This window comes from Eleginops maclovinus, chromosome 19 (genome assembly GCF_036324505.1).
Source record: "Eleginops maclovinus isolate JMC-PN-2008 ecotype Puerto Natales chromosome 19, JC_Emac_rtc_rv5, whole genome shotgun sequence".
NCBI lineage: Eukaryota > Metazoa > Chordata > Actinopteri > Perciformes > Eleginopidae > Eleginops > Eleginops maclovinus.
This window is the reverse complement of record NC_086367.1, coordinates 10,273,820-10,293,539: the sequence shown is the minus strand read 5'-3', so window position 1 is coordinate 10,293,539 and position 19,720 is coordinate 10,273,820. Positions and strand designations below refer to the sequence as shown.

Here is a 19,720-nt window from a genome sequence, read left to right as displayed (position 1 = left end):
CCCCCACCCTTTCTAGTTAATGGCAACCTAGCATCGCCTCCACGTGGCGTCTGATTGGCTGAGAGCAACTCCACAGCGGCGGGGTAATAAAAGTTACAAATGAGAGCAGGCTATTAGAGCCATTGACATGCGTAGGCTAGCCTGCTAATTAATTGATCCTGAAACTTCATCTATTCTATAGCCAGAGAGGAACCCTTAATTAATCAGACTTTCCATAGAGAAGACCTCCTTTCTGTGAATCCTTTTCTCTCCTCTCCTTTACCCCCCACTTCCTCCCCTCTCTTTCCCTCTCTCCCCTAATGTCTTTTTTAAGTGTGAGGTAAAAATGCCCAGTGTCCCTGTGGGCTGGCATGGAGTGCAGGTCTGGAGTTGTGGAGAAGAAAGACAGAAACTGTGTGTTGTGTGTATCAGCAAGGTTCAGATGTGTACTTTGAACAGCGAAAAAAAAAAGGGAGGGTGGTGACGAGGCTGGAGTGGTCCCCTTTGTACCCCCACCCCTCCTCTCGCTCCATCTTTCCTGGCAGAGAGGCTGATTTATTGGGGCTTCCCAGCCATCCGTCAGAGGCAGCAGCGCTGGCTGCATTAACCCCAGAGACACCCCCAGCACCCGGGGCCCCTAAGTGCTTCCAAGTGGCCCTCGCTCTCTCGAACAGTGAGGAACCCCCCCTAGCCAGGCTCAATCAATGTCGTAAATTACCCATCTAACTCCCTGAAGTCGATCATCCACAAGATGATGTTTGGAAGGATTTTTACAGCTTTTTGTTTTAATAGTAACTTAAGAGCCCAATCACTGTTTCTTCTGGCCATGATAAGTACTCACAAATTATATTTTGATTAATAGCAAAGGTGATTAAGTAAAATGCTTATTGTCTCATTATTCTGGTTAGGCATTAAAAGACCTGTCAATCAATCTTTTCCATGAGAGACACTTAGTTACTGTAGCTATGTCACACAGGTGTGAATATTTGAATTAACCATGGCTGAATCCCTTTAGCTGTCTCAGTTCCTTTGGTAGGAAAAACACAGGTGTTACTTATAACACTAACGATGGCTCCACTCTATACAAGTGTCCAAGTAATCCAGGACAGTGTGATATAAATCAGTATGAGTGATACCAAGACCCTGAGACTGAGGCTAAATGGAATGCAGCCATCATTAAGTTGAATATTTACACCCTGTGCTTTTTTTTTCTTCCACATGTTGAAATGCAGAGGCCTATTTTGTTACCAAACTACAACACAGAACACCTATATGGATTGTTATTTTTGAACTAAAGTGAAACCAGTGCTTCTTTTCTAGGTCTACAACTTGATTTAAAAGCAATACAAGTTCTACATTGACAGCTGCATGACTCTGGTTTTAATCTAGTGGTAAGCTGTGGTGAAAACCAATTTGAAAAACATGTTGTTGTAATGCAGAAATGAACGAAGTGAATAAAGAGGGAGATGTGAACACATCCTGAAATGTTGCTTATTATTTAGGAATGAACACAGCTTGCCCGGTTGATTGAATTGCAGGCTTTTCAAAGAAACAGATGTACATTTCTTCCTTAGCTGATCACTACTGAACAAAGGGGATTCCTGAAATTGTTGTTAGCAAACTGTGATTTAAACACATCTATACAAAGTTGTGAAAGACGGCAGACTCGTGAAGGTGGGTTTTCGTTTGTATGGACTGACCAGCAGTGGGTCAGCCACATTTCCACTTGACTTTAAATGCTTGGCTTCTATTAAGTTGGCCCAGTGTTTAAGGAAAAAACAGCCAGCACTGGTAATGGTTTCTGGCTGACTCTCCATATAGACACACACATACACACTCCTACCCTTTTCTATTTCTCCCTTTCTTTCATTTTCCAGGATATCTTTTTTTTTTGTTTCTCCCCCTGCGTCACCCCTCCCCTCTTCTCACATCAAACACCGATGTTTCCTTCAAATTCCTTTTCCTCTCTGTCTGCCAACTTTGAAATCACAGGAAATTACGCTAAGAATTGGCTAGTTTTTTTTTGCTTTCAACTTCATTCCACTTCCCAAACAGACGCTTTTCTTCGTGTTACCAAGACACCCGCCTCCTTCTTCCACTTCCTCTTGCTGATACGTTTTTTTCTGGTTCCCATCACTCCACGCGCACACACACACACACACACACACACACACACACACACACACACACACACACACACACACACACACACACACACACACACACACACACACACACACACACACACACACACACACACACACACACACACACACACACACACACACACACACACACACACACACACACACACACACACACACTTAAACTCTTCACCAGCACTCTTCGGCATGCATGCAGATGCCGCAAGATGCCAACTACACCTAATGCGAGTTTGAGGCGTATTCGCTGGAGGCTAGTAGGAAGGATTAAATCTCAGACATCAACAGTGGGATCAGTGTCTGTGCTTACCTTTTATGGCTGGATCAAGGAAAGGGGGCCATGAGGAGAGTATAGCTAATTGGTAATGAACTGCACTGTTCAGAATCCGTCACGGCGTGTGTGAGAGTGCATGTATGATCATGTGCATACTGGCTGTGCTCGCATATGTCTGACTGAGGAGACAGTCTGCGCTACAGTGAATAAATCAATAAAATGGGCTTTAACAGGTTAAACTTTCCCAATAAGTTTTCCTGGACTCAAAAAAAACACAGTGAGTATCTATATATGTCACAGTGTTTAAATGAATTCTAGGAGAGGACTTTTTTATGGATATGTGAGTGTGTCAATACAGGATGTAGGCCTCAGAGTGCTTAAATATATACTTTTCACTGTGTGGATATAGCATATTTTACATAGATATGTAATGAAAGGTAGAATCTAGCTACCTATTGTGTTTGTGATGTTGTGTTATGCACATAAATACACACACAAACACAGAAGATCCTGCAGTTTTTTTTGTTTGATATCTGTCACCAGAAATCTGTCATCAGTCTTTGACCCCATCCCCAGTTGTTTGTGGTCCTAAACACATCAAACAATAGTCTGCTGTCAACAATTTTCATAGGGACTATTTATTTTTTACTGGAAGACAATAATGTAAAAAAACAGTTCACAGAGAGGTCCATGGATTTCCAGTAACAGGAAAACAAATTATGGATATAGATTCAATAGAGTAGCTATACCTATATACAGGTTTTTCCGTTTTTCTTAAATTTGTTTAATAATTATTTTGGAGAATTGTATGTCTCGAGTCAAGTCCAGTAATCTTTATTTTTCTGGGGTTGTGGTTAACAATTCAGTAAGACAATTCAAAATCTACAAAAAGACAAAAAAATAGATGGCCAGATATAATTTTGGTTATAACATTCCCTTTAATTAAAGGATAAAATACCTGTGACCATTGTAGGTAAACAGTTGCGAAGAAACATTTTCACAGAGAGTCTTGTAAATAGGACGGAGTTAGCTTAAATCCAATACCTCCACTGGATGAAATGTATTACTGTGGAGTCTTTATTTAATACGAGAGGGGCTTAATTTCAGCAGGATTTAATCATAATAATGAAAGACAGTCAAAGAGGACCTTTTGTTCCTCTGCTAAAACCCACTACACACACTCACAAACACACAGACACACAGACACACAGACACACACACACACACACACACACACACACACACACACACACACACACACACACACACACACACACAGTCACTCAGTCCTGGGGAAATCACAGAGATAGACGTACATGCATATCTTTGTTGACGTCACGTTGCCTGGCAACATCCCAGCATGCTTGGCTGTAACAAGCTGAGGTCTCAGCCCTGAAGCGCAATGCATCATGGGGAATTGTGTGTGCCGTGTCTTACATCACCCACAATCCCCCTTGCAGATGCAGCCGCAGTCAAGGAGACGGTGGGAATGTTCTGTGCAGCTGATCCTGGGGCAGTTTCTTAGCATGTGAGGTTAAGAAAGAGGGAGGGGGGGATTTATCCTCCAACACACACAGCTGCAATTATGTCCATCCTAACTGCGTCTGCTGCATCTTTTGATATGTAATTATTAGTCACTTTAAGACTCGCTGTACAGTATATTTTGCAGTGCACATCTGGGGCACTCGTTTTCAGCCCTCCCCGCTCAGACCCCTGACCGCTTTTCAGTAGGTGAGGCTCATTACGCTCATCTGAGAATGTGGAATTAAACCTCCTCCTCCAAACTCATTACTGTGAGCTAGATTTCACCGGCTGCAGATAGGCAATGCGGTGGTGCTGCTTTTAAAGCCAGAGCCAGATAATTAGAAACTTTAGAAGCGCATTTCCCATGGCTACAGCCAGAGTGAACAACTAATTCTATTTGAACTAATTACGTTCCATAGCGCTACGTTCGGGCTATGTAATACGCCCGAGGATTTCATCACAGAGCAGCAACGGGGATGTATTTTTGTGCGTGACTGACTGTACGTCATTACTCTCTATGCACAGCTTGTCTCCACATACACACCCCCACTCGCTCCCAATTGTGTGTATTTCATGCTGTGAAAGCCCCGAGCCTCCTCAATAATGCTCGTTCTAAGAGTGTGTTGACATCATCAAAATGCGTCAGATGAGGTTTAGATCGGCAGTCTGGGTAATGAAGTCTCAGTAAGTAAATTAGAGCTTTATCAACACACAAAAATGTCCCAGTTTGGGATTAATAATGTACTTCTATCTTATCTTATCTTTAACACTTTGAACTTATTGGCAGATGATGTCATCACTGTTTAATTTTGTTGGTATAGTGATAAGGGTAGGCATAAGAAGTCCTGGCCACAGCCTATTTTTGGTTAATGCTGTGAATTTATTTAATACTTTGAAGCTTTTGAAGCTGTTGAAAATAAATAAATAAAGATAAGATTTTTAATTATTGTATTTATTGTATGCTTGTGTTAATACTATTTAGATTTTGAGGGTACAGGCTTTGTGTATTCATAAAAAGCATAGTATAAACAAACATAGCATCAATAAAGTAATGAAAAAACATGTCATTTGGATTCCATTGTTTCTGACAAAAGCATATTCCATATAACAAAATCTATTCAATTAAGACAATGTAAGAAGGTTGTCTGTCAGTCCATCTGTGTTTCTCCCTCTCTCTCTCTTTCACTCTCTCTTTGTGGACTTGCTATGTGTGGAAGCTGGCTCGCCCCAATAAGAGGTGTCCAGGCCAGCAGACCGGGCTGACTAAATATAGCAGGCACTGACAGCGGGGGACACTCCCCCGTCTCTCGCTGTTGCTCTCAGTACTGCTGTTTCACTACACACCGCACTGATGGAGCTAGATTTGTCACACGGAAGAAGTTTGTGTTCTGCCAGAAATGTGGGACACGCGTATCATCCACAAACACACACATATAGCATATAGCACACACAGATTAATACACATGCATACTTTCTCTGTATCTCTCCCTCCAACACACATCTTCCAGTCCAAATGGGATTTACTTAAGACTCAATAAAGCACACAGAAGCGCTATTGTCTCCAACACAGGCCTATTGTATCGCACAGAGAGACTGTGACGTGGGTCGGCTGTGTGTGTGTCTGTTTTGGCTACACAGAAAGCATTCCATTACACACAGATAAAGAGACATGCATACAAAAACAATACAAACAAACAAACAAGCACACACAGTCCAGAAGCAAACAACAAATATTAAAGCACCCAGCATCAAATCCATCTTGCTCCAGTGGGAGTCTGAGGGGGAAACTGAGTGATGAGCAGGAGTGACACCACCACATGCCGGGCGCGTGAGAGATGTGCTGCCTGGGATATTAGGCCGGATCTCAAATTGAACATGCCAAGCCTTCAGGGGGAAAACGGCTAGAGAATGTTCCATCACAAGAAGCAAATGTCCCACAGCAATATCACTAATAAGACCAGATACAAAGATCTGGATCAGCATCACAGGGGGGAGGGGGATTGTTCATGAATTGCATGAAAGCGTAGCGTTTGTTGACATACCTGCTGTTGAGGGTACTGCATCCCACCCATGCCCATCTGGGCCCTCCCCTGCATACTCATAGGATATCTGTGCGGAGGAGGCGATGTGTATGGCTGGTTCGGAGGGTAAGGCCCGCCCCCTTGCTGTTGGCTGGAGTAGGGATTGTTGGCCATGCTGTACAGCTGCGAGCGCTTCATAGCCATGAAGTCCATGGAGGACACCTGTAGAGGGGAAAAGAGGGATTAATGATATGCTTTTCTTATCGGATAATATTTGACATTCCAACCCGACGATTCTTCGTGATTGGTTAATAATTCATCTACAGTCTGCCAAGTTGGACACTAGTCCACTTAATGCACAAACCACAGCCGCCATTGATTTATCTAGCGAGCAAAAGCCTTAAATTAAAGTCTAAGCAAAAGATGTTTACTGCGTAAAGCTATCAGGAGCACGGTTTTCTGGAGTAGGGCCAAAATATAATGATTTAATTAAAACCTAGAGCTTGTATCTTTGTTTTAATGTCTGAAAGGCTTTTTAAAAGTGTTGTAAATGTTGTTTAAAGCAATGGCAAGCCAGAGCAATAAAAACTGTATGGCCTTGTTCCCACAACCACAGCCCAGCCGTGCCAGTAATCGTCGTGCAGCGATCGCTCGCTTGTTTGCATGTTGTTGCTTACTGATCACTGGCAGGAATACGGATAATTACATTAGCGTTCATGCTCTTCTGAATTCCAATAAGAAAATGGTTAAGTGTTGAGAGTATGGCAGGGGTTTAAACTGTGCATTACAATGGTGACGAGGCATTTGGAGTTTGAATCCCAGGAGGGAACCCTAGGCAGCGAAGTGGAGTTGGGAGCTAACTTCTTATATGAACACAAAACACAATCAAAGAGAAGAAAGAGAAGGTGTCAAGGGCTATTTATCCCATCGTGAGTATTTCAGAACACTTTTTAAAAGGTTGTTTTGGGTCTCAGTGAGCCCTCCGAAAATTCCACTACAGTGCGTCCAGCTAATGCTAATCCGTCATCCGTAGCGACGTGTTTGTCTGTGTGCCGGGCCAGATAATGTGGACTTCTTCTTCTATCTCTCCTCTCATGCTTTCTCCCTTTTGTCTCCGCCGTGTAGGATCATGTGTGATTTATGACATTTTTTTCCTACTGTTTCTCACACACACACACACACACACACACACACACACACACACATTTTCACGTCTCCTCTCATCTCTAACTAACCCCCAACCCCCTCCTCCTCCTCCTCCTCCTCCTCCACCACCACCAGCTCCCTCCTCAGTTCCCTCTCCTCTTCCCAACTCAATATCGCCTCGTCTAGCGCAGAGGAGAAATTGCCGCTGCCTCATATTGCCGGGCTAATATCAGGCAGACATGTCAGGGGATGGGAGCACTTTATTCAGCAGGTTACGTGCGGACGGTTACGCCGCTCCAGCTTTAGAGTGGTTTTGTCTACTGAGGCATGTGCGTGGAGTACATTGGACTATTTCACAGAGTGCAGAGGAGAAAAAGAGAGAGAGGGATCGAGAAAGAATGCCAGAGCGTGTGCAAGAGAGATAGAAATGAGTACTCTGGGGTGTCTAAAAGTTCTTTAGCAGCATGGCGGTGTGTGAGGAGAATGGGGGGTTATCCTGCAAAGGTCTGCATCAGCAGGATTTTGAGAGCCTAATCCTAAGAAAGAGAGAAAAACTTTTATTTTGCCATCTCTGTGTGTAATGCATCCACTTCCTGTTCGGTATTCTTGACTTACCTCTCCCATTCATATTCGCTAATAAGCATCCTGTTACTAAAGTCAAAGAGCTCGCCAAGCAGCTCTGACATAAAATGAAATATTTAAGCTCTGGACAAATCTGACACCTAATGACAACATGATTGCCAGCATTAGAGTGAAGCACATTAGGGAATAATTACAGTTATGAGCCATTGCAGTGCAAAAAGAAAATGTTTTGGAAAGAAAAATCATTAATATCTTTTTCGAAATAATGATGGATAAACTTCCATTTCTAATCCTTGATTTATATTATCTGTCTTGGCTGCTTATTGCTCAGGAAAACAATGCAGACCCTGATTGAACCGGAACTACAGTGACCTAATAACTTCATTTTGATTGCTACTAAAATAGATTAAGTCCTTTACAGCGTCTGCACAAAACCAACTGAATATCAAAGGCAGATAATTTTTTGATGTGCTAAATTTGACTCTGGCCCTGTGCTTCTAATGTAGCAATACTGGTGTTTCCTCTAGAGCGCAGGGCAACACATGATCTGCTCAAATGTTTGTTCACTCACAAGGCACCCACCCACCCACCAACCCACACCCACACCCACACCCACACCCACACCCACACACACACACACACACACACACACACACACACACACACACACACACACACACACACACACACACACACACGTCCACTAAGCAATAAAAAAGCAAAAGGGCGACACTCTCCAGTTTCTAAAAAATCCAGGGCACCGTGCCACTCATGATACGGGACACACACCCACCCCAGCTCCCTCCAGTTCACCAATCCATCTCAAGAGGTCCTCCGTTTGCCAGAACTGCTGAGCGCAACACGAGTAAATCCCCTCACATGGCTGCCAAGTGTAAACACACACTTGCAAAAAGAAAATACCCAAAAAACTGCTGCACTTAGAAAGGCACTGGACACAGAAAACAACTTCAGAGTTTTGGGATTGCATAAGTGGACGCTCCATTAAACACACAACACACAACACACAACACACACACACACACACAAAACTGTATTAGTAGAATCTTGCAGCTCTCACTGTTGATCCCTCTCATCTCTCTCCCACTCTCTTGCGCACTTGTGGGAAATTCTTAAATAAAACATCCTCAATAAAATGATACAGAGCTCCATCTTCCACACATGGCATTATCCACACCTGTCCATGGAGGGGGAAAAAATGATTCTCCGCTTCCCCAAACGGAGCCTCATATCTACTCTCATGACAAGTTCCACTAAATGAGATTTCAGCCCACTGCCGCCTTTTCCTAGAGATATGCCCACCGTTTCCCTGACACCACCAGGCATAAAAAAAACATACCCAGACAACAATTCTTCATAAATTGAAACATTATTTTTTTCCCCCTCCTCGGAGAAATGTCTGTACTTAGAAAAAAAAAATTAGGGATATGACACAAAGTGAATCGTGTTTGCGCCGGGAGGGACAGCAGATAAAAAACTTGAGGGAATACAGAGAAATTGTTTTTTATTTTCTTCAAAATGTGTTTTTCACTTTTGTTCATCTGGGCATGGCATTCAATGGAGGAAGGGGAGGAGGTAAGGGAGACAATAGTAATTCAACTGCTAAATTTAAAATTCAATTTATGAACTCCTCTCCAGCTTTCTGACTCTCGTGAGGATTTTTTTCCTCTTTTTTTTGCAAAACAAAGCCATTAAAACAGAACATGGGTGAAATTACTGTGGGGTGAAACCTGCTAAATTGCTTTTCTGAGCTCAATCGACAACATTTTTATGTTGCAAAAAAAATTATTGTATTCCTTCTCACTTTAATGTTCTAAGTTGCTAATCAGAAAGAGACAAAACGCTCGACACAAAAGGCTCGGCGATGTGGATTATGAGACACACACTGGGATCAAACAGACATAAAACAATATTGGTAAATGGCTATTATTCCAAATTCATTTTGAATGTGGGAATTGTTTCGCAAAAATATTTTTGATTTATCAGCCGTGGGGAATGAAAGTGCTTCCATACAAGGCTGGCACGCAGGAACACACACTCACTTAAACACTTTGTCCCTGTGGCTATTGCTGCCCTCGTCCTTCACACCAGATGCCCAAATCATCACCTGTCTGCACCAGGCCTTCATTTCAGTTATTTACTATCCACACACACACACACACACACACACACACACACGGAGGAAACAGTAACTGGCTCACACAAATGTACTGTAACTGTATTTGCTGCACCTGTTTACATGTTTCCACTAAAATCCTCTGTTTTTTCTTTCTCCTTCAATACATTTTTTATGAACAACCTGTTTTGCTGAGAGACGGCTACTATTAGAGGAATAGTTGAACCTCAAAAAAGCAATTCAACTATTACGATCCGTTATATCACCTTGTGGTTCAATACTGTCTAGATTAGAACAGACTTTTCCTGTTGAGTAGGAAACAGTTCCTATGAGATCCCAAAGAACCAGCAGCTGCAGTGAGTACTGGCGCTCTAAAGCTCCCTGTACTTAGCTTCAGTCTACAAATATAGCAGGTTTCATATTTTTCAACCATTATATTATGAAAACCAATTCGGCAATCACATTGAGCAAATTACTGCCATGTGAAAATGGTTCTGAATATCACCATAGAAGAACGCATCAAGCCTGATTGTGTATGAAAATTAGCCCCAAGATGCCTTTTGGGTATTGATTATCTTGTGTTTTTCTTGTAGGAGCTGCTGCTGAACGCCGGCTTTTTATACCTGTGTAATGAAAGCGTTTGAGCCTGTGTGTATTTGTGAGGAGAAACAAATAAGGATAATTATTGTCAATGGATCCTCTTTATCCTCTGCGCCGCGTCTGTCTCAGGAGAATCAACATGCTGCAGCCAGAGTCGGTCGGTCTGCTGGGACAATCAGCCTTGTCTTTTATGTGTTTTATTTATACCACGCAGCCGAGCACTCTCCCATTCCTATTCCACAGTGGGGCCCCGGCAATGCCCCGGCCTTCAGAACAAACCTCTGCATTTCAGGCGGTGCATTTGGGCCCTACTGTTTCAAACGGATGAAAAATAGAATGGGGTGGAAAGGAGAAAAAGATGGGGGGGGAGGAGGAGAGAGTAAGAGGAGACTGCAGCAGTGGGCGAGTACAGATCGAGTTCCATATTAATGTGTGCAAATTCCCCCGCTCCTGCTGACTAAGATTAGAAAAATTAATTTCATGGATGCAGAGACAATACTGATGTCATCAAGCGGAGAGGAGAGGAGCTGTTAACTCCTCACTGCCTGGGCCTCAGGGAGGAAGAGATCACTCTTGGGTCCATCACTTCATTTCACCGGCAATTTTCTTAACTTACCAACACCACACAACACTTAACCTTGAGAGATCTTTCCTATCACGTTACCCCCATCCTGAAAACTTAAGCTAGAGGGAAGTAGCTGAGCGGTGTGCATTGTGGCGCTTCCATGTGACCGCTGAATCGCTTAGAGTACTACATCTGGTGAATTATGTCTTGAAACGCAACCTCAGCCTGTATCCCGGCACGCGCGCCTTGTTAGTAAAAAGTCTCATAATGAATGAAGAGCAGCACTGGTCGACTGGGAGCTGGGTAGATCCAAATTGCCTTTCCCCAGCCCCAATATGCCTGGATGGCACGGGCAGCTAGGCATGCAGGCTGGGTAGCAAAGAGGAGCATGAAATTATCCGAGGAGAGAGAGGAGCAGGGAGTGACAGCTGTAAAGGAGACGTGGGGAAACGTATATGTTCGGCTGCGCGTTGTGAAAAGAAAGAAAGCCAGAGAAAAGGTTGTTGTTGTGCGGCTGACTGGCGTGCTTTTGTGTTTGGCGCAATGCACATAATTGCTCCCTCTCCTGGGTCGTCCTCAGAGCTGTTGATCGCTGTGCCCTCCAAGTTTGACACCAATATTTACACCACACATGCACATCAGGGTGCTTGGAATCACACCAACCTCGTTCCAGCCCCAGCCTGCATTCCAAAAAGTTCCCGAGCGCTCGGTTCGTCACGGCCCGGCACAAAGACGTCATTAAGCAAGGGGAGGAGGGGGATGAGAGGGGAGGTAGCAGGAGAAGCAGAGAGGCTGCTTCATCTGTCTCAAGTGAGATTGGGGTCGCCGGGGTCGCCGGAGCCTTTTCCTTTCGCCAAGACTGAGAGCTGAAGAAGTGTCAGGGACAGGAGGGAAAAAAAGAGAAAACCCTCAATGACAAAACAAGACGTGGCTGACAAGACTGCGGAACACCATTAGAGAATGAAAACAAATAAAATGCGATCGTCTGCAAACAGTAGAGAACACTGTGTGGGAGAACACAGACCGCACATTTGCCAGTCAAATCTCCTGCCAGGATGCAGTTGTCCCAGAATAAATTCCTTTAGATTTTCCCTGTTTAACAAGGAATAAAAAGAAGATAAACCTGTGCCGGTTCTAGTTAAAGCAAGAAGCTTTTTCCAAGGGACATTTTGTAATGTTTTTCAAGTCTGGTCAGGGATCAAAATTCCTCGTTCTTTCTCTCATAACACAGTGTTTTTATGTGCTGAGCATGTGTTTTTAAATCATCTAACAAACTTTCCTAAAACTTCAGCAGTGTTTCCCTTGAAAAAAAGTTTGTCGCCCGGAAGAAAATCCATTGAAAAGCCTCTAGGTTAGCTGGTGTGGCGGTTCTACCATCGCTTTGAAACTAATGCAAATGAAATGCTTTCAGGATACAGGGAGAGCACCTCTTGCGGCGCTGCTTGCCTATTTTTACAGTTTCTGATGTGGAGAAAGAAGCCCTGACAACATTCCAAGTCTTTTCTTGTCGCTCAGTCCTCTGTGTTTCCTGCCTGCCGCAACCCCGGGACAGCAGAGGGCCGCAGAAAAAAAAAACCCCATTTCATATAAGGGTCGCGGTGGAACGAGAGGAATGCACTTCCCCAGTCCGCAGAACCCCATGGAGAGATGCTGTTACACAACCGAATGAAAGAGCGAAAAAGGGGGACAGGAAAGAACAATAACTCCCATCTGCCCCAAAGAGAGAGAGAACACGCTATTTGAGTAAATGTGCTGCCCTTTTGCTTCCCACGTCTCCCCGAGCGGAGCTGAAATGCTGCTATTAAATATGCAGGCTAGATTCCACCCTTATTCAATGAAATCACCACCTTTGCTAATGGAATGGTATTGGAGAGGAACTGCAGTTTCTGCAGCTTGGATAATTATGAACGAGGTCCCGTATCGCCAAGTGTGTTTATGAATTAGCAATGGTTATTCATGATATTGTGCTCAGAGTAGGGTGAAAATACATAAGTGAATACTAAGTGAGCAGACCAACGGAAACGATGCTAAAGGGTCCTGAGGGGGCATTCTCTGCCATCCATTAGTCTTCCCTGTAAGGCAAAGCTTAACGAGCTCCTCAGGCTGGGAGGCTGGCCATTGAGGGAGAGGGAGTAGAGTAAATTATGAAAGCTTCATCTGAAGAAAAACCACAATAAGCCCCCGTCCCTGTTATTAGGCTCTTTTCCAACTTTCCTCCCTGATTCTTTTCCTGAAAACAGGTGTAATACATCAAAAAAATATATCTTTCATGAAGCAATTAATAAGAACTAATAACACAGTATCTATAAAAAGTAAGTTGTCAAACCAGGTCATATCCATGGTGCAGTTATAGGGGGCTCCCTACCAAAACAACAAGGATTTACATTCAGACTGTTTGTTCTGGAGCCCGGGCCAGTCCTCCAGGGTGAAACCATCCATGTTTGTCCTGCGGGTGATCCATCACTTAAATAAAAAGAACACAAATAACAAACAAATATCCTGACCTTCCTTCCTCAGGCGGATATTAGATACTCATTAAAAGTCACCTGAAACAATTTGAACCAAATTGATTTCATTATCGGACTCGGCACGACACGGCGGGCCCCCACGTCTGATAGCTCTGTGGGAAATTTACCAAGTTAATTAGAAAAAATGGATTTTCATATAATTTATTTCCCCCTCCGTTTTACTTTATGTCATTTTATCGCCGTAAAATGACACGGAGAGGGGCTTGTTGACTCGCTGCAGTGGTGGTGTTCGTTGTGAATGGGAACACAGCAGGTTAGAGGCTGGAACATTGTAAGTGGAAACAGAAAATGTATTCCAGCTTTCAGTGGTAATAGAACAGTGTGTCGGTGTGTATGAGAGACAGTGGTATTCCCTCCCCCCAAACCCCTACACAGCAATATCTCCTCACCTCTTGCATACATACACTCAAACACACACTCCACCTTGTTTTTCCCCACAGCTCAATATAGCGGTCACAGCAGCAGACATGGCCTTAATTTTCTCCCGTAATGAATGTGAGCCTCCATTCCTGCACCCCGCTGAGAAGTCTTTCCTGGAAATGGGCTCCTCGACCTGGGTAAGGGGCCCTGGAAATAGGCTGTCCCTCCAGGTCACCCTCTGGGAGGCCCCAGGCTCTGTGAGCCCAGGCCAGGCCCCCCCATCTCCAGGGCCCTGACTAGGAATCAATCACTGGAGCTGGCTGGGAACATGAGGTGGGGGGGGGGGGGACTGGGTCGATCAATGAGACCCTGTGGGAGCCCTGATGCATGGCTTGCCCTGACTGCACACACACACCTCTGACTCACACTTAACTCCACCATTCACTCCCATTATTGCTATGCCCCAGGGCAGCCATGTTTACGGTGGATTGAATGTGCCAGACCATATGAATAACATATGACCAAGAACATGTGGTGATATATAATCTAAAAGACCGTATTGTTATTTGCACATTGTGCTGAAAATAATTGATATAAACAGACCATACATTCATGTAAAGAATCTGTAGGTAACAGCACAGGACATTGGTATCAGAAGTGTCTACTGTAGTGTCTGTTTGTAGTCCAAGCCGAACTGACCAATCACGTTCAAGCAGGCTTTGGTACATTATCTGTGAGGAGACAATATCTCCTCACAGAATGCAATCCTGGAGCTCATTGGCCATGGTCTGATGAATATTTCACTCTTTATAAGTTTCAAATTGTTTTTATAACAGGCTACTTGTGAAACCATCACTTGCTCATCGAACTGTGAACTTGTGGCAGCGCACCAGGAAGTCTAAGCTTGGATATCTGCTGGCCACACCAGAACCCCATAAATAATGGCTGTCAGGTATTGGTCACTAGTAGTTTGGTTTTCATCAGCCTCATATATTTTTACTATATCAGAAAATAAAATCAAACAGTAGCTAAATCTAACAGTAAGTAATTCAGAATTGATTAATAGTGCACCCACACCAAGTATCTAAATCAGAGCATGCCCATGTTTATGGACAGAATAAGTACCTTGATCATGAGTTGTTTTACACACTGAACCTTGACCGACCTTTGATGTTCAGGTTTTTATTAAAAGGCCAGACATATTAAAGAGACGTGCATATTTCCCAGGAGACCCCAAGGATCCTTTAACAGCAACACACGCATTTCACCACGTGTCTGATTCTGAGAATATATTTTATGTGTTCACCTAGATAGGAAATTTCCTGTGAAGCATTCAATATGTAAGTTGAATATGTTTGTGGATGCATGGACGCACACACACACAAACACAAATTACTGTTTCAACAAACTGTAAATCCACAGTATGTCTGTGAATGTCTGCCAGAATCAGCAAAACATGTGTATAAGTATTGTGTGTGTGTGTGTGTGTGTGTGTGTGTGTGTGTGTGTGTGTGTGTGTGTGTGTGTGTGTGTGTGTGTGTGTGTGTGTGTGTGTGTGTGTGTGTGTGTGTGTGTGTGTGATTAGTGCGTACCATCTGTGTCCAGATGTTGCGTAGAGAGCAGGCTGCGTGGACAGCCAGACAGTTGGCAGGCCTTCTGACAGGCCTGTGTTCCTTATTGATAGAGGGATCACAGAGACAGAAGAGTCAGCCGTGCTCAGCTAGACCACAATATTGTCCGCTCCGCTTTTATTCATCCCAGTCAGCCAGGAGAAAATGGGATGTTCTGAGCTAAGTTTATAGCTGTTAGATCTGGGCCAAATAAGAGTTGAATAGGTTTCAAACATTTGGAAAACAGCATGAGGAACGTTTGATTTGTCATACTGATGCCGCCAGGTTCTTGCGCCAGAGCTGAGGAATTTCATTGTATTCAATTTCTGACAAGGATTTTTAATACAGAGGAAATTATAGCTGCACCTGAACCGCGCAGCCCGGTGCATTGGGGTGAACGGCAGCAAGGGCCAACATGTTGGTGGAGCGGTTCGACTGGTTCTTGTGTGTTGGAACTTGGCAGAGGTGAGATTTAAGCACAGCGTAGCATAACAGGAAACACATAAGCAGCTCCACCTTTCAGATATTTAAGTAATCTGTATGTCAACACTCATAGGTATTAACACACACGTTTTGAATAATGAAGCCCTTTATAAATAATTGCAGTGTATATGCTATGACATTCAATGTTTATATGAATAGAAGTAAGTCTTTAAAAATCCCACACATGATTGCAGTTTCTCAACTTTTTATCTTTGACACAAAGCATCTGTCGACTGCCTAGTTTCCATTATTGCCTTTTAGAAACATCTCCCTGACCTCGCACCCTGTGCCATCTTTCTTCCATGGCTCCTGCCAGAGTTATGGAGCAGGGCCGACGTTTATGGAGGGCAGACCCTTTTCCCAGAGCTTTGATCCAGAAAGTTCTATAGCTTATAGTTTAGTAGGGGTCATCCAGCAGGAGCCATGTGGGCAGCAGTGTGTGTAACTGAAAGCACATTGAGCTGCTCGTTTTAAGCAGAGCCATGGTGCGGAGGTTAGTGCTAAAGGGCCTTGGAGGGGTTATAAGGTGCATGTTAGGCGTGTGTCTGTTAAGGTTCGCTCTACCTACTTGTGCGGGTGCATGGGAAAGTAATACACAGCACTAATCCATTAGAGAAAAAAAGAAAAAATGAAAACAAGTTTCAGAAAGCAGTGAATCGGGGGCCAGCGCAGGATTTCATCAGGCAATATCATAGCTCTCATATCTGTCATCTTTCTTTCATCAAACCCCTCTATCCCCTATACAAATTATTCATGCCAGTAGCTAAATGTATTCACACCATTCTGTTTATTTTATTACTCCACTTTTATTCTGCTCTTTTCCCTACATTTGTTTACAAGAATAAAAGCCTACTCTGACAGAATTATCCCTCTGCACAACAAAAATAAATCACAGCGCTTGCACACACATCATTCACATTCAAAGAGCACAGCTAAATTATAGATGGCCCCTTTCTCCCCAAATATGCATTTCATTAGCATTTCCTTCGCCTGTTGTCTTTTTTTCTTTCCCTCTTGCCCGCCTGCGCGCACAATTCACTAATGTCTATTTGTGTGTGTGTGTGTGAATGTAGAATGGGAACAGACTTGCAGCAAAGCAGGACGCGTCCCCTTTCCCAAGCCTAATTTAGGATTCAATTACAATACTCTTTAAAAAGCGTCGACTTCGCAATTAATTATTTTAAGATTAGCCTGACAGTAATGGGCCTCCCACCGACGCCAGCCAGCACAAGACTGGCCGCCTGCACCCCAGGACTCTCTGTCTCTCTACATATATCTACACCTTCCTCTTTATCCCCTTCCTACTGTGCCTCTCCCCTTCACACCCACTTTCTCCCGGAGAAAAAAAAGAAAAGAGATAAATCTTCCTATTCCTCACCTTCAATCCCTCCCTGTGTCCTTGCTTGTTTTACCTCCTCTCATTGCTGTGTTACACTTAGTTTCTTTTCTTGTGTTTTTTTTCTCCCTTTGTTACTTTGCCTTGTGCTCTGAACTCATTGCCGGTTGCCGCACAATTGATATTGCTTGAGCACGACGGGCTGCTTTTTACGATCCACAAGGGCCTTCTCCCCGTCCCCGGGAAATGCTGACGGATGAGCCCCACACACATAAACACACTCGCTGGTACACACATACACAACCGATGCTGCCACGCGTAAGCAAAAAAACACGCGGCCCTCCTCCGCCGGCTTTGATTGGAGCCAAGCGAAGCATTTTTTTTCTTCCCCTTCCTCTCCGCCGCCGCCGCTTTTCCTCCCACCCTTCGCCACCACCACCCAACCTTGTTTTTTTTTTCCTTTCCTCGTTTCGGAAATGAATGTCATCATCTATCCCCATTCTCCCCCCGCCGCAACTCCCTGACGGGCAAACCTCAGCCGAAGCCCCCAATTCTGTTTATTTAAATATTTGATATGTAAGCAGTCATAAAATAAATGTCAAAAGAGGGAAAGGGAATGGATATGCCGGGTGTGGGGAAAGAGGCCATTATGGGTAATGGTTTGTAATGTTCGTCATGGCCCCCACAGTGACCCCCCTCCCCTCCCCTCCAACAACCCTATCATACAGACAAACCTGTGCATGACGGAGCCGAGAGACGCTCGAGCAACAGGGGAATAGATGGAGCGGGGGCATGTGCAGTCTCAATGCGTTAGTGTGGGCCACGAAGGCAGAGATGCAACAGCTACACACACACACACACACACACACACACACACTTGTTCGACTAGCGATATGGAAAATAGGCCCTCCCATGCACAATTGACTTCTAATACATTGTATACTCCTCAAACCATCCATTTACTAGGAATTGCAATTCCAGCGGCCCTGAAAGCAGCACTTTGCAAAATACCTTTAAAAAAGATCTCCAGCCTCGACAAATGCTCTCTCTCACTAACTGCCAATTCTAACATGGCTGTTAAAGTCACACACAGCCTTATATTGAACATCCCTTTATTGACTTGCCAGGATTTCCATGTTGGACACAAGACCCCGTTCTACCTACTGGAAAAACCCTCACCGCCAATACCATTACAAACAGACACACACACATCTCTTAGTGCACGCTAACGTGTGTGTGTCTCCCGGCTATAGTTGCCCCCGAAGGATTACACGACTGTGACAATTTCAACCAAGAACTGATAAAAAAAAACGGGAGGTAGGCGGGGTGAATAAATCAAGCGCAGCGGCTGTGAAAGAGAGACGGAGGGAGAGTAAGAGTCTCTTAGTGAACAACCTTGAGTTTCTCCTTGATGCGGCGATGTTAAAATACTGCAGATCAGCAGAAAATAAAATCCCCAATTAAGAACAAAATTCATCACAAAATGTTCATTAGCGCTGATGCTATATTGGCTTGGCATTTCAGGGCCTTTTATACTCAGACCTTTGCCTAACGAGCTCCCTCGCCACACCAAAGGGCGGCGGGCGGCGGGCGGGGGGTGAGGGGGGGCATCATATCAGGGGTTAGAAGTCAAAGAGAGGTGTTGCCGGCTGTTGACCTCCGTCACCACCAAATGCTCAAACGTGGCGGTTTTCCCCTGTGATTTTCCCATATGTCAGCACGCAAGAATGCCTTCAATGCTACACACGAGCAGCTCTGCGTTACAATGTACATCATTATCGAACAGGTGAACATCCTAAACATCACATAAACACCCACTTGTAAGCATTAAGCTTGTATTCACACAAGCAATTTCCCATTACCCTGGTTACACAAATACAAACTTAAACATCCCATTGATATACACATCCATATTGCATTGACGGACACATATTGATACTCAACCCTAAGGTTGGGCGATATGGAGAACACCTAATAGACAATATTTCTGATCAGATACCATATTGGTGTGGCCACGATATTTCAGGGTTAACAATTGATGTTTTAACAACGATCTTTTTGACATAAAAGTCGTCTGTTATGTTGACATAAGAGCTAAGTGGGTAAAGGTAAATAACAGCATGACTACTGTTAGGTAGTAATGCATGATTGGGAAATATTGGGATGAAATATAAGGGAGTTCGAAACAGTAGGGGCATTTTCCTAAAACACTATGTGTAAACTGAGCACTTTGTAATGAGTATCTGTACCAAACAGTTTTTTTTTATTTGTATATCTTTGTAGGGCAGGATTTCTTTGCACAGTACTTTATTTTCTCATTTAACCAAATAATGTGTGCAGGAAAAGACACTTGTGTCTATATTATGATACAAGAAATCGATATAATCACAATATCCATATACTATAATGTAATTCT

General features: G+C 43.8%; 1 protein-coding gene across 3 annotated transcripts in view; it reads right to left on the bottom strand.

Moving 5' to 3' along the window:
• Positions 1-19,720, bottom strand: part of arid1b (AT-rich interactive domain 1B) — a 161,683-nt gene that overhangs the window by 131,385 nt on the left and 10,578 nt on the right. For all 3 annotated transcript variants that reach the window (XM_063908161.1, XM_063908162.1, XM_063908163.1), the window contains exon 2: positions 5,982-6,182. In XM_063908161.1, the coding sequence (XP_063764231.1) occupies positions 5,982-6,182 (201 nt within the window). The remainder of the gene's footprint in view (positions 1-5,981; positions 6,183-19,720) is intronic.